The sequence below is a fragment of the Diplotaxodon limnothrissa genome, linkage group LG4, assembly GCF_057381915.1.
Source record: "Diplotaxodon limnothrissa isolate DT_005_m linkage group LG4, D_limnothrissa_male_GT1.1, whole genome shotgun sequence".
Classification (NCBI taxonomy): Eukaryota; Metazoa; Chordata; class Actinopteri; order Cichliformes; family Cichlidae; genus Diplotaxodon; species Diplotaxodon limnothrissa.
The window spans coordinates 8118805-8142943 of NC_140599.1; the positions used below are offsets into that span (position 1 = coordinate 8118805).

At 41.6% G+C, this 24139-nt stretch overlaps 1 protein-coding gene across 1 annotated transcript; it reads right to left on the bottom strand.

Moving 5' to 3' along the window:
- Window positions 1-5492: 5492 nt before the first annotated feature.
- Window positions 5493-17823, bottom strand: rgl3b (ral guanine nucleotide dissociation stimulator-like 3b). Its single transcript, XM_085351363.1, has 17 exons — window positions 17404-17823; window positions 15173-15462; window positions 14861-14905; window positions 14556-14755; window positions 14278-14435; window positions 13950-14192; window positions 13709-13812; window positions 13284-13368; window positions 11717-11785; window positions 11079-11165; window positions 10565-10597; window positions 10126-10247; window positions 9170-9259; window positions 8762-8891; window positions 7897-8199; window positions 6680-6794; window positions 5493-6573 (listed from the first exon to the last, which is right to left on the bottom strand). The coding sequence occupies exons 1-17, from the start codon at window positions 17425-17427 to the stop codon at window positions 6434-6436; spliced, it is 2238 nt and encodes a 745-aa protein (XP_085207489.1). The 5' UTR covers window positions 17428-17823; the 3' UTR covers window positions 5493-6433.
- Between the last annotated feature and the right edge of the window lie 6316 nt (window positions 17824-24139).

The window sequence follows — 24139 nt, forward strand, 5'->3', positions numbered from 1 at the left end:
CCCCTCTAAAGTGGGTGAGGAACCTGCCCAATGGTAGTAGTCAGCTTTTCACAGCCTCACATGTTCCCTACGAGTACAAACAAAACAGCAGTGAATTTCATAAAGATAAGGACAAGTCGTCTTTCACATGCTGCACTTCATCTTGATGCAAGAGAAGAAAAATTCGAATCACAAGCTTGGCCACCGTAAGCAAGCACTTGCTGCACTTCCCCCTTACCCACCACACAGGATGTGATATCATTACACCTTGTGCAAAGAAATGCACAAGTTACAGGGGTCACTGGATCAGTTACCTGACCGCAACAGAACCTGCTAAGTTTTATTTGCTGGTTGATTTTGTGTGTGTGTGTGTGTGTGTGTGTGTGTGTGTGTGTGTGTGTGTGTCTTACCATGACATGATTTTATCTAATGGCTTTCACTGGATAAAAAGAAGTTGCTTCTATGGAATGTATATGGAGTGAATCACAGATGTGGGTGCAAAAGTTAAAACATAAGTCCACAAGCCTGCAGATTTATAAGCAATGGCAAAAGAAATTAGTCTCATCGTTTTCTGACCATGCGGATGTTCATAACATGTATCCACAGCGGGCCAAAAACAGGATACACACCTCAGTTTAAGAGTGTGCGTGAACATGAACTGAAACCCTCTAACTTCCTCAAACACTCCATGGTCAAGAGAGGTGAAGATCATCGGTTTTATTGACAACGACTCTGTGTCTAGTCCATCCTCATAGAACGTCTCGTGTGGCCTCTGCACAGCACTGCTCCAAAGTCAGATGAGAATTGTTCTTGATCAGTCAGAGCGAAGGCCACGGATGATGCACTATTTCCGTGGCTACATGCAGCTCACGCACCCAGCTGAGCTCACTGCCGGACATCACAGGCATGCATAATACATGAGAAAGTGTCCTGTTTCTCCTCCAGAACTGCTGACCTGTGCATCAACCTCTTACACACATACACACAGTGTGAGTAGGGTTGCCAACTCCCTGAAAAATAAATAAGGGACACCTCGTGGCCAGGGCCGGGCGACCCAGTTGTCTTCACCCTTCCCAGTGTGGTGAATTTTCTAGCTCTTTTTTTGTGTGTGAAATTATTTTTTTAACCCTTTGACTTGAATTTGATTTAAGTAGATGTGTATTCTTTGTGATATGAACACATGTGAAACAAATGATCATTTAGCCATTTATTTTTAGCTCAAAATGACAACATTAACACAATAAAACAGGTCTCCTTCTTAAACAGAAGCCTGTCATGCTTAACTTTTGAGAATATAAGTAAATCTTTCTTTAAAAGCACTCTGTCCTGCTTAACTTAAAATAATAGAAAACAATAGAAAGAAAAACATTCTTGTAACAGTGCACATTTAGTGCATTTAGTACAATCGGCTTCAGTTGAAATATTATTTCAGCTTTTCTAATGCTAATCAGCTGCTCCTGTTTGTAAACCCGCTTGTTCCCATGATTACGCATCTTAACTCATCATCATTATTCATCTATGTATTACTTTTATGTATTAGTCATCTATTTGTTGTAATCATCTATCCTTGCAGTTGTTTATTACACAAAATAAATTATATTATCACACTTCTGGCCACATAGCGCTGATATTCATTGCACATGCCCATATTAACTTTTTCCAGCCAGGTGTTTTCCTTTTCCCATTCTTCCCTTTCTCTGAGGGGAACAAACATTGCTGCTCTAATGCTGGGCTCACACTGTGCGGTTTTAGGCCCATTTTGAGCCGATTTTTGACCGATTTTGGCCTTCATCGTGCATCGTGTAGTATACGTGGGGTAACGAGAAGTGATTAACACCTCACGACCAGCTCCCGATCATCAATCGCTCGTGAGGGTCTCATCACAGCCGCTCACACTGCTCGCGCGCAAACACGTAAACGTTGGTGTAAAAGATGGAGCAGCACGGCTGTGCAGCCTGTGATCTGGACACAAGCGATGGAGGCACAACTTGTAGAACTTTGGAAAGCTCATCCGAGCCTTTTCGATGTGGCATCACAAAATTATCACGACCACAACAACCGTGAAAACAGTTGGATTTACACTGCTGCTCAATCACAGCTGCCTGATCATGTTTTTCATTAGCAATTTAGCAAAGTTGATGGTGGTGGTGTGTGTGTCTGTAAGACGGAGAGAGAGAGAGCGCGACAGATTTTCTGTTATAACCTTCGTGTTATGGAGGCACAGTGTGAGCACTCAGGTCGCATCAGAGCATCGGGCGGTATAGTGTGAGACCCTGCATCGTGACCTACCAACTTCTAACCCCTGCGAGTCAATCGTGCAGTTTGAGCAGGAGCTGAATAACGTGACTGAAAAAATCGCACAGTGTTTGCCCAGCTTTAGGTGTACTGTCGTCCGAGACTTGCACCGCCGTGTCGGCGTTTGTTTCCCTGTTGGCCATGCTTCTTGTTGTGGTCATCTGTTGTCTTCCGGTATTTTCTCCGTAAGCGACCTTTCCTCGACCAATGAGATGAGCGGTAATCTGAATTGTCATACTCGAATTGTCATAAGTGTGCTGTCAGCTCATTGGTCACAAAGCAGGAGAGGGGCTGGGAATTATGTTTTCAAACAAAGCGTTAATTCCATTAAAAGTTATAGACTACTTTTGATTCTCACTGTATTACGGGACAAAGTGCGTCCCTTATTAGCTCAATACGGGACGTGTACTTTTGTTTCGAAATACGGGACAATTCCGTATTTTAAGGGACGGTTGGCAACCCTAAGTGTGAGGCAGGTCTCATCTAATGACTCCAGAACCCACATCCCTTTGCTGGGTGTGCATCTATTGCTGCCAAGTTCTTTGTTTGGGTAGATGGTCCACCATCCGGTGCTTATCCTGTGATCAGGTAAACCACCGAGCAGCTCCTGGGCTGAGCCCTTAGATATATTTGTATTATTTATTTATATTTAATTTTTAAAAAACAGTGTTAACCTGGCGACCCGGCCTCGGATAAAGCGGATGAAGATGGATGGATGGATGGATGGATGTAAAGTGTATAATAAACCAACTGTCCTGATATTCAGTGTAGTGAGCCAGTGCTACAGCCGAGTGGCTACTCCACGTCAATGCAGTTTGCTCGTAAATTAACTCGCCCTTTGCTGAGCAGATAGTGCTCTGGCGCCATCTAGTGGTGAAAGCTATACCATAGTTACTGTGTAACTATTTTGGTTTTGTACGTTTACAAAAGATGTTACTGTTAGCTAGTTAACACTTGGTAACATTGGTGAGCAGCTTGACTCTTCTCCACTGAAGCTGGGAAGAGATAGATACACTTTGTTGCAGCCATATTTGTGTGGGTGGGGGAAAAATCGCAGTAACTTATTTTAACTTGTGTGTTTGAACCTTTGAAAGAAACAGGCGCGAGCAGTAACGACATTGATGTACCACGCACGAGCGCCTGCAGGGGTCAGTGACGTCAAACATTGCGGAAACCACTTCAAACTAAATAAAGTATGTAAGTATGATTAATTATCTTTTAATGCGTGGTCTATTTGCAGTTTTCTCCTCGCTCGAAGTGTTACAGGTCATACTTGCTTTTTAGATTCTGAAAATAATTTAAAAGGTAAGTCTTGGAGGAACTGATGAGTCGATCTAATAAAAAAGATGAAAATAGTGGAAAGATGCATTTTTGATTTTAGAAAGACGTCAATTAGTCTATGTCTTGTTTTAATTAGTTCTTGTTTCATTAGCAATAAATAAATAAACCTTACTGGAACACCTTTAGGTTATATTAATTTGATTTAAAGCTCACTAGCCACTTTTTCGGGTGCACCTGTCAAACTTATTGTTAACACAAATATCTAATCCGACAGCAGCTCAGAGCATTTAATTATGTAGACATGGTCACAACGGCCTGCTGAAGTTCAAACACAGCATTAAGAAAGTTACTTTGATTGTGGCATGGTTGTTGGTCCCAGATGTATTGGACAGAGTATTTCACAAACTGCTTGTCTGCTGAGACTTTCCCACACAACAACCTCTAGGGCTTGCAAAAAATCGTCCAAAAAAATGAGATATCCAGCTAGCGGCAGTTCTCTGGGTGAAAATGCTTTTTTTGATTTCAGGACAGAAACACCAGACTTTTTCAAGCTGATAGGAAAGTAATAGTAACTCAAATGACCAGTTTTAATCAAGGTATCAGAAGAGCATCACTGAATATGTAACATGTGGAACCTTGAAACAGATGGGCTGCAGCAACAGAAGACCACACTGGGTGCCACTCCTGTCAGAAACAGAAGCTTTAATTCAGGCTCATCAAAAATTGATCAACAGAAAAAGAAAGTCTGGATTTCTGCTGTGAAATTTGGCCTGAACATTAAATTTTGTATCATCAGTTCAGGCTGAACTCTTGGCACACTCAGTCCAATCTGTCAACACCACAGCTTACCATAGTTGCTGACCATGTCCATCCCTTTATGGCTGCAGTGCACCCATTTTCTGACAGCTGCTTCCAGCAGGATAACACACAGTGTCACAAAAGCTCAGATCATCTCAAACTGGTTTCTTCAACATGACAGTGAGTTGACTGTACTCAAATGGACTCCACGGTCAGCAGATCTCAATCCATTACAGCACCTTTGGGATGTTGGGGAGTTAATAATCTCTTGCTGTCTTCCACAGCATGTCTTTTGTCTCGTCTCCCTCTCCCTGAGCCTGGCTCTCCCAGAGGTTTCTTCCTGTTGAAAGGGAGTTTTTCCTTCCCATTGTTGCTAAAGTGCTCACTCATATGGGGTTGTCTGATTGTTGGGTTTTATCTAGATTATTTTAGGAGGTTTTACCTTACAATATTAACCACTTTTGACCACTAAGGTGACTTTTGTTGTGATTTGGTGCTATGTAACTACAATTGAATGTGGTGGAACAGGAGATTTGCATCCTCTGGCTACACCACATTTGGTAGAAGAAGACACTGAGAAAAATATAACTGACAAAAATGTTTAATATGAAGCTTGAGATACAGCTCTGTATTGCATATTGAATTCTGGTTTTAAAAAGCAGAGTCCCTTGTTTTTTTTAACTGTAGCTCTTAGCCATTAAATGAAAAAAAAAAGGGGGGGGGGAGGTTAAAGTTGAAAAGAAAAACTCTGTAGTTTTCAGAATATAATGTAGAGGATCAAGAGAACAGATCAGTGAGATGACAGAAGTTCTTAAACTTGACACATACCATGCGTGTCAACTCATAGTGCAACTAATCTTTGCAAATACTCTCTGGATCTTTAACTATATGGTCGTCATGCACTATCACAAGTTTTGCAGCAACTGACATAATTGAAATGATTAGATATACGGTACATGAACTCCTCATTAGGCTTGAGGGAGGAGGGGGGAGAAAAAAAAAAAAAAAAGAAAAAAAAACACACCAGGCCATTTATGCACCGGGCAAATGCAGTCTTCAAACGAAAGAAACAATTTGTTCAAGTATTTTAAAAAAAACAAACAAAAAACAGAAACAATTACAGTTAAAATATTCTCCGTATTCATCAAAAATGAGGAAATTAAATTATGTACAAGCATTTTCTTTCGAAATGCAAAGTATTTTGGGCTGAGACGACCCAACAGTCAAAAATATGTTACATGAAAGTGCAGTCAGAGTGAATCACAAAGGAGACACTGTAACAATAAATAGATCAAAAAAAAGAAGTTTAGCAAGCCAACTTCACTTAGCCAAAGCGCTAACACTGAAAGCTAATCAATTCATAGAATCACAGTTAAACCCCCCAGCACTCAGCAGCAGTTTCCACATGTACATCCCCTCCAGTCCATCAAAAATATCTGCTGCCTCTGTTACCCAATCTTAAGAATGTAATCCTTCCAGTCGGAGCTGCCACTTGCACACAGCGAGTATCACAGCAACACCGGAGGAGCAATTTCTGAAATTCCCAGGGTACGCACTGATCCCTGATGATAACGGCCCCGCCCACTTCTCACACGGCACTGGCGTGCCAACACTTCAGTGCACTGAGCCATGTCAGAGCTGACAGCCTGCTGCGGGGCCCCAGGACTTCACCGCCTTTACGCAGCAACTGCCCTCGATTCCCTTTTTAAGGCGCCAGTTATTAACAGCACCCAGTTGTGCAGGGGAATAGCCAGTCAATGCTCAGTGTTCACATATAGATAGGCCACTGAAGCCAGCACGTGTTGCTCAAGAGAGGAAGGCATTATTCTGTGCATCTTTGGGTCAAGGGATTTATTGGAAGTGACATTTTTGGAGGCAAAGAAATGGGTCTTTCTCTCCCCTTCTCACACGTCCTATGTGGGGAGTCTTCTAGTCCTATTTTAAGCCCTTTCAGCAGCCAAAGAGGACTGAAACAGAGCACACATCTTCCTCAAGAAGCCTCTAAAAATAAAGGCCATTATGCAGAAGCACAGCAGAGCTCAGTTCATTTTGCAGTCAGAGAATTTGCACGTTAAAGTTTCTACTTTGTGAATCGTCCGAGACTAGCGGTTGCTCTCAGTGGTTTCTTCTGGCTTTTGTGCTTGTGGCGCAGAACAAAGTCAAAGTTGGCTGTTGTAGACATAGCATAGAAGACGTTTGCCTTGTCTGGTATGAGAAACTCTGGAAAGATGAAGAGAAACAACAACAACAAAATCACTGTCAGAAGAGCATTTTCCTTCCTGTCACCAGTTAAGCAATTTTTTTTATAAAGGAGTTCTCTTCTGACCTTTGCTCTGAGAGATGACCTGTGTCAGGGTGAAGTCCTGCCAGGTCATGTGCTCAAGGTGATGTTTCTCCAATGCCCTCTGGATCACCTGTGCAGTTTTGTCCTGGCTGGTCAGCTATGAAAAACAAAGAATAACGAGTGCTGTTACACATAAACACACACACAATAGTGAAGACGGAAGTTCATGGGCCACTGCGTTTAAGGAGCATTACCTCTTTGGCTCATATTACACATTCAAAGAGCACTGCAATAGCAATAGAAGCATTCTGAGCCTTAAGGTGTAGCCCTGTCCCACTCACAACTGTGACCTTCACAGAAAAGCTTATTTTCAGCAGTTGGAACAAAGTTTCTCCGCCCTCAAATCTGAATTTACCGTTACCATAAAAGTCTGACTTTGTGACAAATGATGAGAAGGATCAGTTCTCCTGATCACATCCACTGAGAATGAACTACTCGCTGTAGCACTTGTTTTAAGGATATAACTGAAGCTGGTTTCACTTCTAAAGGTTACCTCTACTTTTGCAGATATGAACGATATAAGGCAAATTATTTGAATCGTAGGTATTCACACTCCACCCCAAGATAGAAAAGCAGTAACAGGTGAAGTAAACGCAAAAGGCCAATCATATGTTCTGATAGTCGTTATGGTCGAACTGAATGAAGATTTGAATAAAGGGGCAGATTTGCTAAGTGGGGCAAATTATTGTGCTGCTGCAGTTCAAAGTTGTATAATTTGTATACAAAGACCCAGCCAGCTCACTTCATTCTACCAAGGGAGGGTAAAATATCAGCAGACCCAATGAGGGAAAGCGACACAGGCCTACTAACTAAAATAATACAGTGTAAGTTCAGGTTTTATGCATGCGTTGCCTTGCACTGAAAACAGAAAGGCGATTCAAGTTGATGAGGAGGCTGAAGGAGTGTTTTTGTTATAAAGGGATAACTTCTGATAGAAATCGTTGGGTGCTACGCATGAGATCCTGAGAAGTGAGACTCAGGTGGAGTCCAGGATTTATTCAGAGGACAGCTGCATGGTTACAAAATATTCCACCAGTATGTCCTGTACGATGTGTAGAACAGTAAATATCATTTACTTTTTGTTTACAGATGACTAAGTGTAATTAGAGATCTTTAAAAAAAACAAGCAAGAAAATAAACAAACTGTCAAATTCTCCAGTTACTGAACATCATACATCACAACGCGAGGATGAACTCACCAGGATACTTTTGTACATGTTGCCATTGTTGTGGCCCAGATCCACGCTCACCCTGATGATGCAAGAGTCATCCACCTGACGGTTGTACACGGGCAGTGAGGTCATAGACACCGAGCGCTTGTGGTGGGCTGCTTGAGGCTTCGGCCGTGCCCCCCCACAGGGCGAGGCTGCAGAGCTGGGGTCTGCTTGGCAGTCAGGGGAGTCTGCAGACGAAGCAGCTGAGATGCTGGGAGAGGACGAGGAAGAGGAGGACGAGGACAAAGAGAAGGACTCGGATACGTTGTTGTAAGAGCTGTGAAAGGACTGCAGAGGACAGAAGATGGGGGACAGAAATGAGAGAAAGAAGACTGCTGAGTATTATTGTGTCAGAGTATTTGAAGCCTTTCACAAGTGTCTGGTCTGCAGGGGAAAGCTAGGCTATTGAACCATGGTGAAGCAGAGGACTGTAGCCCATTAAACACTACTCCAGCTCAGCTAAGCACCTCCTCGATACAAACTCCACTTGTGGAGAGCTCACGCTAGTTTCGATTGCCCTTTTGTGAAGTAGAGATTATGTAACTTTTTCAGTTTTTAAAAAGACATTCAGTGCATTTTACTTCTGAAAGCTAATCAATTCATAGAATCACTTTATAACAAAAACACTTCCCATGTTTCAGAGGTTTGTCTGACTGCTTTAAAAAGGGTAATTGTTTGTACAGTGTAAACAGTGACTTATTCTAAAACCGAGAGACCCAGTCTGAAGGCACAGCGTGACAAAGCTTTCAACAAAAGGCTCCACTGTTAATGCAGCCAATGACAAAGGATGGACACAAAACATTCGGGGAAATTACTACAATGATGCACGCAGCTAAACACGGCCGTTTACCTGCAGCTTGATGGAACAGTTTGGGTTTGGGGAGGACAGATCTTCCATCTCAGACCCACTGGATCCAGAAGATGAAAGACTGATCTGGTCAGCAGGCGGTTTCTTAGTGCCGTCACTCGCCATCTTGAGACTGAAGACAGAATGAGCTTTCATTAGAAATGCCACACCCGCACCATTCAAGTTACTTGAACAATGTAGTTTAATACCAGAGTATACACATCACACGATTCACTTCCATTTTACTGCATACCACAAGTTGTAATCTAAACATCTCATTGTTCTTATAGTGAGGTAAAACATGTAATGTGAACCAACAGTGGCTTTACTCTAAGTTTTGCGTGCAGCTCTTTGTGCTTAGTATAATGTGCATGTTTGAATATGCAAACTGGACTATAGCATGAGACTCACAAGGAGAGTTTCATCGAGAGTGTGCGCTGGCTCCATGGAGGTGGCGAACACAAGTCCACAGGAGGCTCCAGGCGTCTCGACAGCTCGTAGCTGTAATAAGAAGATGTTACTGAGCACCAGGGTACCTGACATCTTACTGACATATCACTTCATTCCAAACTCAAAAAATTAAACTCAGAAAAAGAACTCGAAAAAAAGCACAGGCAGACTTTCAGACTTTCTGAAAGGTGCTAGCGAACATTCCCCCATTCTCAATTCTCAGTTTGCACATCCTCTCCTCCGCATGTTAGTCAGCGCCAGAGTTTGGTGCACAGAAGGTGAGGAAGATACAAGAGGGGGGAGTCGAGGCATTTTACAAAGTCAGACATCTTTGACTGAAGCAATCTCAGGTAAATAGGACATTTGACACAGCTGCATCATGTCTAGGGTGAGTTACCAATTTACAACATGACACAATGAGACAAAGCCATCATGCATATTTTAAATGTCAGACACACATAAGTAATGAAGGGCAGCAGGTTTGGCAACACTGATTATTTATATAATCAGTGTTGCCAAATACATATATATATTATATTTTTTTAATATATAAAAAGAGTGGAGAGTACTCTTAGAGTGTGGCTAGAAACACCCCTGCCATTTCACATCAGCTACAAGAATAAGCGTGTTTATTTAAAAAAATAAAAATAAAAAAAAACCTCCTATAACACCTCGGGTTCATTCCAATAATCCAATCCAATAATTAGCTTATGAATACAAAAGGATTTGTTCTTCTACCACCAAAAAGTCAGTGGAAACATTATCAAATGATCCTTTGAGTGGAGTAATATCAAAGGAAAGCAGCTTTATTCATCCAAATGGAGATTTAACAATCACATGACAGTATTATGTATATTATGTCTTCTCTGATGGCCTTCCTTTCATGTCCATGTTAAAATCAGGGTGTTTCAGCTCACCTCTCCTGATCAGTGAGCAGCTTGTGTCTCTGCAGCCAGGCAGCAATGCGGGGCTGGTGTCCGAGACTGTATTGGGAACAGGAAGCCTGCAGCAGACGGATCTGTGACAGAACATCAAATTCCTGTAGGCAAGGAGAGGCATGTTGATGAATAAACAGATAAACCAGGCTGACAGTTGCTTCCGCATAGTGACACAACAACGAGATTCTTTATGGTTACACAGCTTTTGTGTTTTAATCACAGTCTGTGCAAATCTTAAAGAAAAAAAAAAAAGCTTTCAGCCTGACACTTACTAAGGTGTAGGAATGTAAATGTTCAAACTCAGTTAACAAAGAGCTGACGGTCTTATATGCACAACTATGCCTTCCCCCTCTCCCCCCTCCCAGCAGTCAAAAACAAAGCCAAACAAAAACAAGGAGTGACAATAAAAAACACTTACTCTCCTCCTCTTCTCAAAGTTTATAAGTCCACCCTGTAAAAACAGTACACTGTTAGTATTTCATTTATTATATTGTAATTGCGAAGTGACACAATAGCAGCACTAAATTAAATGATACACCCTTATGTTTTTCCAGTTTAGTTATCAGGGGTGATTTATGCACTGAAAACGGAGTTCTCCATGATAAAAGTAGTTTCCCAGGCCAAGATGATAACACCAAAACACAGTAACTGGGAAACCGAAATGGCTGAATGAGCCAAAAAGTCTCTCAGTTACTACTAGAACCAAGTTTATTTATCTGTATATAAATGGGCAAAATGGAGTTTTCCTGAGGCTGAAGTTTATATGTTTATAATCTCCCATGAAGAGCATCTGATGGCAGCGCATACATCATTTAATCAGGTTTCAAAGTATATAGTGTTGCATACATACTGAGTGTATCCAACACATTGTGAACACTTTGAACCCTTAAGTCTATGAAATAATATCCAGAGGACGTGTTAGACAAAAGTACCTCCACAGTGTCTGGCAGAGCAGTGTCCAGCATGGTGAGGACGGTCAGATACGTGCCGAGGTATGGAACCGCTCCACTTGATGTACTCTGCAGGCAGACGACACGTAAGCACACAGCTAATAGGGAAACAGTTATATTTTCTTGTGCCAATATAGCTGGTCTTTTATTGCTTTATTGTGGCTAATGGGTTAAAATTTACAACATTCAGACAAGACAGGACCTGTTAGCAGCACTGTGAGGTCTTATTACAACCCAGGAGAATGTGCATATGACTCATACAAGACCCCAGCCAGGTCTATTATTACTGTCCTATAATCCTGGTGATCTGAGGCCATTTGAAACTTGCTCAGCACTGAGTGGAGCTAAACATAGTTTGGGGCTTGTGCCATGATAGATAGATACTCCACCCACACTCAGGGAAATCAGCTCTCTTGTGCCTTGCTGAAATGTAGGACAGGGATTTTTTGCATGAATCCCTTTTCAAAAGCTGAAAACAAATTCTGCATCACATGAAAAGAGAGTCCTAGGATGACGTTGTAGTATCAGCTTACGTCAAATTCAGCCATAAATGACACTGGTTGCATCGCATGTTGTCAGAACCCTGTCACCCCCCCACCCCACCCTGAAGAATGGCTTACCATCTGTCTGGAGAGTGGACACCGTTTCAATATGCTTGGAGAAACGTTATCAGGCGTGGGACCTCCATCCTGTCACAGAGTCAGACAAAGCTATATTCAGTTCAGTGTTATTTGGATCATTTCCCCTCCCGTCTGTGTGCTCTTAGTGTTCAGTATATGTATGTAAAGCAGCATGTAAAAGATGCCGGCCCGTGTGCCAGCTTATGAAACAGTACAGCCTCTACTTGTTTCTTTGGTGCAATATTAGACTTTATTACACATTAACTCAGATATCCTGTTTAACAGTTAGCTTTCAAAGGAAGAGAGGCTTGCAAGCTTCACGACTCTCAAAACAGACTCAAGCTCCCTATAAGAGGGAGTGACTGTTTTTACATCAATAAAAAACACTGGCTGAATAAAACACTGAAAAGTGGAGGGGGAGGTCATTTTTCACTGAATAAAGCATGTTATTGTGAAGCTGCGGTTGCTATGTACAGAAAGTTTTGGTGATCTAATCCATTTCTCTATTGAACACTTCTACAGTAGCCAGACACAAGATACGGCTGACACAGTTGCCGCAAGGAGACAAAACTTAAAAGAAGAGAAATTGAAAACATTGTGTTCTAGTTTGCCATCGAAACACCGGTAAACATTTCTGTACATATGAACTCAAAAATTAAACTCTCTTAAGAGTGAAAAAACAAAAAAACAAAAACAAACATGAAACAGGAAAACAATCACCTCCAAACTAATATTCTCCAAACTTTAAGCATGTGAAACAATCTTTGTAGCTTTTAAAACTTCAGATTGTGTTGTAATTTTAGCATTAATGTAAATTTACAATGTAAACAATTCAAGAGAAAACTAATCTCAGTGATTTCAATTAACCTCAAATCATCTCAATTGACTGCTGAGAGAAAATTATGCACAGCTGCTCGGGCTGACTTCTCTGCACTGGTAAACATTAACCTTAGATCTGCACAGAGTTCAAGAATCAACCCTATGCATTCACTGTGGAAATTTATAGGTGAAGAATTTAAATGTTTAGACTTTACAACATTAAAAACAATGATAATGAACCAGGAAACAGAAATTCCAATCAAATGTTTACCACTATCTCTGCATAGCTCTGAGCACCTGCGGGTTTATTTTGCCTGTTCATTACCACGTTTCCCAGTAATGCCTTGTGAGTATCAAGGTTTCAGAATAGTATCAGAATCAAACCTTGCTCTAAGGAAATTTACACACCTGGTGTCAAATGATGCACCACTCAAACATGTAAACTTCTCATCAAGCAGCAGGTAAAATTTATGTTCTACTTCCTTCCCTGTCCCCTCTCTCCAAACTGCTCAGAGCAGATGGCTGCTCCTCCCAGAGCCTGGTTCTACCAGAGGCCTTTTCCTGTGAAAAGGGAGTTCTTCCTGCCCGCTGACGCCAGGTGTTGGTTATAAGGGATCATTGGTATTCCCCCCTCAATGTATTGTATTATAGGTCATTTACCCTGAAGTAAGCTTTCAACATGGCACAAGTCTAAATGGACGAGTACAAGTGCAAACACTAAAGCATATGTAAGAAGTTTCAGTCTCACCTCCATCAGGAACTCTCTGTTGGTCAGAACACAATTCTCATCAGGGAAGGTCGCACAGAGGTTATCAAACGCAGCCACGTTATCTCTGCAAAGACAATGATAAAGAGCCACAGCCATCAGATATTTTAATTATTAACAATTATACTGGATGGCAGGAGTTAAAACTTGACATATTACTGCCTGTTTACACCATTAAAGGAAAACCACAAAAAGTTGTGTCTCACTCATCTTTGAACTTAGAATTTGCTTACTGCAGCGTTTCATGACCGACCTATAATATGGGTCACAGCCCAGCATTTGCTGACCTGCTCCATAAATTGACCTTAATGAGGGTTCAAACCGCTCGTTAAATGATGATTATGTAGCAAACTACACAAACAGCAAAAGCAAAAGTGGCCTTTGAACCTGCAGTTATCCAACCATACCTGCTGACAGCCGCCCAGGTCTTCCTCAGCCTGTAAACGGCATTGGACTGCAGTGCCGACAGGATCGCCTTGAGAGAAGAGAAGTTCTTCAAGCGACGACACTCCTGTAGAATAAACTTGTACTCAGTGGATGCACATCATTTAAAAATAACCCATTAGTACTTCTTGTGTTGTGACTTAGAACCAATATTAGCATCCAGACGCCTAAAAGATGCAACACAACCACAGCATTTCAACTGACCTGCGCTACTTTGATCCACTTCTCTATGATGCAAGCCCTTTGCGCTGGCGAGGTGGGAGCTAGAGGGGAGGAAGTGGGACTGCCATCTGTAGGCTGGCAGAGCAGCGACCCCATGACCTGGTTGGTGACTGCATTGAACTGTGCAATGGTTGCTCGGATGGTGGGCGACATGTTTTCCTTCTTGTCTCGCTGGGACCATACACAGCCCAGACACTGGTATGGGACCACTTTGGCAAAGAGAGCCTGGAACATCAAGAAAACCAAATCAGGCTCTGATCATTATAATACAACATGGGGGGAAATGGTGTAAAGTTCTCCTCTAACATACAGAGTCCACTTGAGTGAGCTGTTCAGCAATGGCTGCAGCAGAAAAATCCATGATGCCACCTTGATCCTGAGAGTTTTCACTGCCTGAATCTTCATCACCAGACCCCAGATCATCTTGCTCAAGATCTGCAGAAGCAGAACTGCCACTTGATGCCACTTCTGAAAGAGCCAGCATCAGCAATAATCATAAAAGTGCAATCAGGCCTCGAAGTAAAGTTATGAAACAACTTGTTGTGCGTGGCCATAATTGCTGGGTCATGCTACGCAGCGAAGGATCACCTTCTTTCTGGAATGTCCTGAGCAGCTCCTCAGCTTGCCCGGCGAGTGAGCAAAAGTTGGGCTGGCTGCGCATGCTGTCATGCACCGCAGAGCTGATCCTCAGGTGATCCAAGAGCAACCGAAGCGCCGGGTGTAGGGGAGGGTCCCTGACGTCCTCGCTGTACTCATCCAACCACGTCTGGACAAAGGCCAACAGAGGGCTGGAGAAGGCAGGAGAAACGCCGTTACATTTTTAAATGACACATTAAGCCAAGGAGACACAGCAGAAACATAATAGAGACACGCTTCATATACACTTTACCTACCTCCGGTAACATTTGCCATTATCCAGATCTGACAAAACACTGTCTCTGGATATAAAAAACATAAACAAAAATTCATTTGTTATTGTTTTGTTTGCATATTATAAATACTTAAACCTGCTGCTAACCACAGTCTAAAACCTTTCTGTGCATAATAGCTGTTGTTGTAAGCCTCTGGCTAATGAGCACCTGCAAGCTACTGATTATTACATCAAAGCTGGCTGAAGGCCACTGCTTCATCAGGTGGAAACAACAGAAGAAAAGATACTCAAGCAACACAACAGCCAACTTTGCATGTACAACAAGCATCGGTACCTCTGAAAGAGTAGCTCTATGAGCTTCGTGGGGCTGGTGAAGGTTCTGTACGTGGAGAGGAAGATCCTGCTGTAGTCCTGTTCCTGGCAGCCAAAGTCGAGGAGGTGATTTACAAGCAGGTCCAGGGTGGCGGCCTTCAGTCGTCGTACCTTGCAGGTTCGGTACTGCACGAAACCAGAGCATGGGCTCCCCTCAGTAGCGTTTGCGGAGGACGGGACGGGCTCTCGACGCAGGGTGACCCCGTAAACGGCGCCGTCTTCCGTCTCTTCGCCCCACTCCTGCACTGGGTTCTGGGAACAAAGGCAGCGATCATCAGAGCTGAAAACATGCACAGACACACACACTGTATATACCGAAGAATGTTTCAGGTCACAACATTAGTGTCAGAGGTTGACACACAAAAAGGTAAAAATAGCAAGCCCTCACACCCAAACACACAGATGATCCTGCAGAAAAACGAGCACTACAAAAAGCCACACTGATCCCACATGAACCACAGCAACTACATAATATTTGTTTATAGTCATAACCAAGTCTACTATCGGTGCGCAAACAAGCTGTGCTAGCTTGAGAAAATACTTAGTACTCATTTTCACAACGCAGAAAGCTAGAATTTCCTAGAATTTTGTAGGTACACACAAATGTTTTTGGACAAATAGACCTTTTAAATCATAAGTTATCACATAAAATATTTCATCAAAGCAAAATTCTCACTGAGCACAAAGTTGCCATCACAGTGAGCAATCAAGAAAATAATAAAATGGTGCACTGGAGGACTATAGTTGGTTAGTGCCAAGAGCAGGTGTCATGTTTTTAGTGAAACATACTGGTTTATCATTACATAAAGTTCAAACAAGACACCTGAAACTCAGTGCACTTAAGAAAGGGAAATGGAGGTTTAAAAAAAAAATTTAAAAAAAAAAAAAACTTGAATAGTCAGCACTTTTTTAAATATTATCATTGCAGCAGAGAGTAGCTGCATCATAATCTGCAAAGGTTGTTTGAAGGGAACCGAAAACATCTTTTTTTCTTTCTTTTTTTTTTTAAAAACACTCAAGACTGAAAATCAGCTGCAATATGAGGACAACTGTCAAATGTCACCAGTAACAACACTGAACGGTTTCTCATCCATTTCTATGTCTACTTAATCTTGTCATCTCGTAAGTAAATAATGCTTCAGCTGAGGCTGAGATATCCTGAATTTAGGACATATAAGCTCAAATAAATAAATAAAAAGTTTCTTGATGTTGAAACCAAAGACATGTTGCTTTCACATTCTGAGAAAACTTTACACATTAACTCTGTACTGCACCTCTAGATGCTCATAGCCAGTGCCAAGCAATCTGGGTCACACGAAATTTGTTACTACTGTACACAGCTGAACAAGACTGAAAGCTCAGTACTGAAAACAGCGTCCCATAAGCTCAGTCCATATATGATATATGAGGTGGGCTTTGCACAGACACAAAGCTGATAAAAGTAACAGACTGTTAAAAGGCTCCGGACATCTCATTTAAACTGGTGGGAGGTCTTGCATGCTTTTTAGTCAATCATTTTTAAAAAGTCATTTTGCAGTGGCAAACGTTCAGCCTCCATGTCTGCTAACCAGTAACACTCCAGCCCCATTGTCCTTCATACTAACTGGAATCAGAGCAGCACAAATGGAAAACTGTTTTCCACTCACAGTGTCCCCAGTGTGCTGGCGGTACTAAGCACTGCCAAATCCATCTCACAGTGAGAAAGCATAGATATTTATTATCTGACTCTGAGTGCAGCCGATCACTGAGGTTAACAAGCTGCTTTGGGGTTCAATGATGGAGCTCATCCAGAGGACCCAACGAGACATAACCAGGGAAGCAAACATGTTGTCACACTTGAAATTCTGTAGGCCTAACGATACGTTTGAGTCACAGAAGCATGTGTAGGCATGAAAATGACGACTGCTATTCAAGTTGCACTTTTTTCCCCAAGCAAGCACTGCAGCTGGCACCGTGACAGCGTTCAAATAGTACAAAATCAGCTTTTACCACCATAGCCCCTTTACTTGACAGGAGTGGGATTATTATGATAGATGGGAACACCTTTAAAACACATTCTGGAGGTCTTTAAACGTTTTAAAAAGCAATGCTATTCAAATGTAACGCCTGGGAGGAGGAAGCAGAGTTCGTGCAGCTTCACAGACGAGCCTGTGACAGCCCACAGCCACCTCCAGCACATGTCTGATGACTTACCATTGTTATCTCCCATTTTCCCATTTCGCCTGGTCGCTCAAGGAGCGCTGAGTTTCATCTCAACAGGTCCTGAACCTAAAATGAACTTCCAGCCTTCCCGAAGAGCAGGGTCAGGGCTTCATCTTCGTGTGATAACTTATTCCTATGCTTTGTGTGTGTGTGTGTGTGTGTGTGTGTGTGTGTGTGTGTGTGTTTTTTTTTCCTCCAATAATTTCGTCTCGAACTACATTCGCACGCCTTTTACAATTAGCGGTAAATCCCGACTTTCAGCGGACCGTCTTCGTTACATTTGATGCCGATATACAAACGCGTAGGGTGGTTTCCATATATTTAAACCAACGCGGACGGCATCTTGACCCGCAGTAGTCCTCTAACACCCTCTGCGGACTCTCCTCGTCGACAGTCTCCCTGACTAACCGAACCTCCTCGGCTTTATAAACAGGAGGCGACTCCTGGAGCCGAGTGAGTGCTGAGGTGTGTCTGTGAGCGGAGGGGGCGCATCGGACTCCGCCTTACTTTTCCCCTTTAAGGACAGGTGCCTGCTTGCATGTGTTTGTTAAGAGTTAAATAAAACATAGATACAGTGTTTATGGCTATAAACACATTTTTGTTTATTTGGGGTTAAGAAAAACACACTAATTCTGTGGGACTATTTTTTGCAAAACGCAAGTTGACGAGAAGCTGTAGCTAACTAGCTATGCTACCAGCTTGCCACAGTTATCCGTTTTAGAGAGCACGGACTGCTAAAGTGAGTCTATCTGGTTTTTACATGTAAATAAATAAATATAGCCAAAATGGTTTCAGGACGTTTTCCACACATACTGCAACCAGTAACATGTACAATTCAACTGCAAAGCAAACTAAAATCTTTTATGGATCGAAATAAGTCAAAGTCAAAGTCAACTTTATTTGTCAATTCTGCCACATGTACAGGACATACAGAGAATAGAAATTTCGTTACTCTCAAACCCTAGATGAAATAGCAAATGAACATTTAAATATAAGAGAGTGATTAAAAAATGCAAATGAAATAATTAAAAAGTAAAAATTTAAATAAATACATACAAGTGCACACCTGCCATCAGTTCAAGTGACTTTTAATGAAACTGTGTCAAGTTCAACTGCTCTTGAAGGCCTTCCTTGACTTGCTGGTTCCTACGGCCGAGCAAGAGCCTAAAAAACATTTCAGGGATCTCATTGCTGAAATGGAAAGGGTTGCAAAATAATTTCCAAGGCATTATCTATACCGTGGAATACAGTAAGCACAGTAATCAACAAGGGGGGAAATATAACTGGATGTCCCTCCAAAATTGATGAAAAGACTGGTCAGGAGCTGCAGGAATTCCAGGTGTGGACTGGTCATGTACTACATGTAATAACAATGTATGTAGTCTTCGTGTGAGCAATGTGGTAACGAGGAAAGACAAAGCAAAAGAAATGCATTTAAAACCTTTGGGGAAACAAACATCTAGTCTCAAAAGAGCATGTGGGTAAATCTTTCTTATGAGACCAGTGTTGAATTTTTTGTCCATAATTCCAAAAGATATGTTTGCCACAAAAACAGGACTGTGCATCACCAAAAATACCCACATGGAAGCGCGGTGGTGCTTATCATCAGCTCGAATTGGAGCATTAGTCAAAGTTGGGAGGAATTGTCACAAAACATTCAGGTATCTGCTAGAACACTGCAGAGGAATAATACATTTGAGCAAAGCAAAACCCCAAACTTACATCCAAACTAACAAAAGAATTAACTTTTCAGAGGATTAAAGACTTGTAGTGACCCAATTGTAATAGTTTCAAATGACACATTATAGTGTATATGCACTAGAAGCCTGTTTAAAATGCTACAGTATTAATCACCCAAAAAGAAAATGTGCATTCTGGGTAATGAGTGTTTAAACTGATGCTTTTATTGCTAATACCTAGGCTGGATTATCACATAGGCATTGTGCACACTGGATCATGTCACTTGGCAGTACACCCAAGCAGCAAATTTTAGGTTTTGGTGCTTTTATAACCAAAAACATGGGTATATATTTTTATTTCTTCATAATAGAATTATTATTTTGTAGAATACCAAAGCTCAAGTTATGAAAGGGGGAAAAGTTGCTCTCCGTAATGATTCAGAGCTATTATGTGTGTATAGGTCTTGTTATTGAGGAAAGAAGAAAAGTTGGATAGGTCCCATCAAACATTTGTGCCCAGAGTCTCCAACTTGATCATGTAAGCATGGATATTTTTATAGTGGGGTGTTACTAAGCACGATCATATTCAGAAGCTGTCCCCTACATCATCTGCCTGAAAGTCTTCCTCAGTAATCTCCAGTAACTACACATCTCTGTAAGTTCACCATTAGACCATGACGGGCGTTCAAGCTAATTGTGAGATTCCAAAACAGGCCATTCAGGAACAGAGTCCATAGCCTCTCCTTTAGCAGGTGAATGTAAACACAGTCTTCTAATGTCAAACTCAGCACATGTCACATCATTTTCCGCTGTGAACATAAAGCATATAAGCAAAGCGCTTGTTGGTTACTGACTGTTCCAAAGGGTTACACAGAAAACACAAGTATGGAAAAATGTGTGAAATTCAAAGTAGGAGAATGTTATCAGGATCACCTGATATTGTCATAAGATCAGGACATCTGCAGATTTCTGTCTGTCACTGATTCCACTGATATGTTGTTGCTAAAAAGAAAGCAAGTTATATGTAATTAAGTATGTATTTTATTGATTTTTAAGCTATATTCAACTTTATTGTTGATGATCTGTATGGAAATATATGTATGCTTAATCCCCATGTTATTTTTGTTCTCTAACCTATGAACTATGAGGAAATAAGTGCGTATGTGTGCTCGTGTTCCGTCAGTCCACTGGCTCCAGCGTTTCGTAGAGCCAACTGTTCTGTGAAAAGCTGGTGCTTCTTTTCTGTACTTGGCATTTTGCTCAGTCACGTCCTTCTTTTATTGTTCAACAAAAGCATCACGTTGTCTTTGTTTAGTCTCCTTCAGGGACTCCCTGAAACACTCAGCCACAAATGCGTGATCAAGCGTTGCCAGATGTTTTGGGTCACAACTATTCATGGGTGCTATCTCATACAAGTCGTATTGAAGTATTTTGTGGTAACAAAAGCAGTGAAACAATTGATAGGAGAGACTTCCTGATTCTACTTTGTCTCGGAGCAGATCACGTTTCCATTTTCCAGCCAGAGATTCCCTAAAGCTACGTCACTGCTTTAACACTTACGACACCCTTAGACGTCATCCACCAAATTCTAGTCACTGTTGATGATGCTGCCGTCATGTTCTGTTGGGAGGCCAGAGGCACTACTAACACGGGCCAGTTGTAACATGCTCAGTTCCTTAAAGCAGAAACTTTGTTTTGAGAAACTCTGCATGCTAATGTAAATGGCCTGTATTTGTATAGCGCTTTTCTAGTCCCTAAGGACCCCAAAGCGCTTTACACAACCTGTCATCCACCCATTCACACACACATTCACACACTGGTGATGGCAGCTACAATGTAGCCACAGCCACCCTGGGGCGCACTGACAGAGGCGAGGCTGCCGGACACTGGCGCCACCGGGCCCTCTGACCACCACCAGTAGGCAACGGGTGAAGTGTCTTGCCCAAGGACACAACGACCGAGACTGTCCAAGCCAGGGCTCGAACCGGCAACCTTCCGATTACAAGGCGAACTCCCAACTCTTGAGCCACGATCGCCCCATAATGTGCAGAATTCATTCACAGAAAAGTGATTTTGACATAAGAAAGTTACTTTTTGGGATGTGAATTTAAATTTATGTCAATTGTTTCCCTGGATTATATTCATGCTAATATAGGCTTTGCTATCTAGAATACAAGACTGGACCCTGTATGACGTATAAAAGGAGCAGAATGTCACAGAATTGGAGCCCCGCTGTTTGTCTATCCTTGGCACCTTACTAAATGGACACATTTAATGTAAAATGATTTAAAACAACATTTAAAAATGAAAATACACTATTTTTTATTTACACGTTTTTGTCTGGACTGTTTAAAACAGTATTAGCCTACAAAAACGATTACATATGGACAGGAAAGAAGCATCAGTTTCTCTTTGTCATCTCTTTCATCTCATATTATTCTATTTAGGTTAGAAACTGATCTTGTCTCATCAAATAATCAGTGTGTTTGAGAAAAATGGTCATTGCATCTCAAATCATTGTAAGCCAACTCCGAGCTGCTGAAAAAATGTTATGCTCCAAAGTTTGTACAGATAATGTTGGCTTTGAAATTGAAGTTTGATGCTTGTTTGGTTGGTTGGGTTTTTTGCCCATTGAAAAATGAAGCAGCTTTCAGCCAGAATACCTCTTAAAAATATTAGACAATAACCTAAAATGTCCACTGGTGTTTCTTACCATTGAAGTGAAGGACTAAATTGTAATTTGGGACACAAAAAATATCTGATGATGAATTAAAATATGAAAAAAGAGCACACATTAATAAAAAAAAAAACTTCACAAAAGACAACTAGTGACCATTTCTCAATGGTAAATAGCCGCATTTCACATTAATGCAAGATAAAAATGTAATGAATAAATAAATAACATAAAAAAAATTTAGTCAAAAAAGAAGAAAATAGAATAATTGCTTTTTTAAACTTTTTAGACAGATCTAAAAGTATAAGTGCTAAACATTTGTTAGCTTACATTATTAGAGGCCACTACAGTGCTGCAATTCATTTGAGATATAACAATTTAGTATGAATACATTTTTTCTGTGTTGCAATAATCTCTTTCTGCTGTTAGAATAAATAAAAATGATGTGATGCAGTCAAGCTAACCCATTCTTGGAAAATAAAATCCTTTCTCAACTGGGTCTACCCACTTCCATGCAGACTGTTGGGGTGATGTCATACATGACTTGTCCTCACTAAGTGGTGATGCACAGGTCCAAATATATCCAGTTCAAGCTCATCGCTTCACAAAACAGCCCCCTGTAGACTTCTTCAGACCTATGCATATCTTCTTGCATGCTGAAGTATGTCTGGCAGACTGTATCACAATTTAAACTTGAGATTTCCTCTATTAGCTTCTGAAATGGAAGCTTTGTATTTACACTCATTCAGTGTCATTGGGTTAGGGTTCCTAACAACTGCATTTAGTAACAATTTGGATGTCTTACTAGGAACTAGTGAATTGTGGTGATGCTTGAGAAAGAGAACAACCAATGTTGCTGAGATTGGCAGCTGGGTTTCTCCTGGAAAAGCTTTGATCTGGAATACGGGGTACAGTACGGTCTTGATTAATGATTGGGCCAAAAGAGCAGCATTTGCTTCTCGACTCCAGATACCTGATTGATTTATGATATTGCGAAGCAGTAATGGATAAAGAAAAGCTGGCCAGTGGGTCCCTCAACCCATCATAAAGAAACACATTTACAGGTAGTTAATAGAAGACTCTGGATTTAGGAATTCAAAGACTTCAGAGGTTGACTTGCGCACAAAAGGTGCAGCAGCAGTACGGAATGCAGACAGACTGTTTCTTATCTGCATAGCACCTGAGACGAATACCTTTTGAATGTCACCCTAAGCATCACCTCATGACAGGAGCTGGAATGGACATGTGTTGTTTATCGACAGCATGTTCACCATTTTGGATTTAGTCTCAATCTTTTATAGCCACAAATGGTGAACTTGTGCATTTAGAACAGCTATAACAGTGAAATACTGAGCTTACCTTTACAAAGGTGTTACTCTATAAGAGCTAACTGATTCAGTAAAGTGGTTCTTCATAGTTTCTATGCATTTATAACTTTACAATGGTAAATTACATACCCTGCAATATATTAGCTTGCATCCCACACACAAAACAAGGAAGTCGGCCCTCATTATCTTTACTCAGCCTTTTTTTAATAGGGGGGAAAAAGCGCTTGAACTAGAAACGACTGAGGGATTACCAAAAAGCTGTGTTACATTGTTCAGGGTTAGAAGGCTCACACAGAGACGGTGAGTGCACACCAGTCAGTCTTAAGGACTCCACCACTCTTGTAAATGACTCTCGGGCTGTTCAGGTGTTCTCTGGAAGGAAAAAAACGAGCTTTGTTGACCACTTCAGGACCTCTGACGTGAAACCGCTATGAAAACAGCATCTTGTGGGATCAGAGGTCTTAAACATTGTTCACCCAGGTTCCCTGGAAGTATTCATAGAGCATGATGTATTATGCCACAAGTCAGGTGGGTTACTGAATCAGCGCGCTGCATCTACGCAAACCACGAGCAGATCAAATCAGTCGGTCATGGGTAATGTAACATAAGCGAGGTCTTGGCCAAGAAATACCACAAACCTGCCCTCTGTGCATGCTGACTCAGAAACAGAATGATGCATGGATTTGAAGGTAGCAGATGGTATTCCGGTTCTGCGTCGTAGCATGTGTCACGGGTGTTTATAGTGTCATGGCTTCATATCACTGAATTTTGCATCTCAATCCTCTTTGCATGTGGTCTCTCCGACCATGTATGATATGTCTTTCCTTGAATGACTCATCGTCCATGTGGAAACTCTAGCATGTAGCGCTGCAGTGGATGACAGGTTTGAAGGAAAGGTGTGACACTTGGAGTTCACTCAGTATTGGCATTATTCAAACATTTACTTAGTGTCACAGAGGAGCTGTACTGAAAATGGAGGGAAGCGACACTGAGGCGGTGGCTCAGAGTCAACGTGACAAAGTGCATGCACCATAAACACAGCTTGA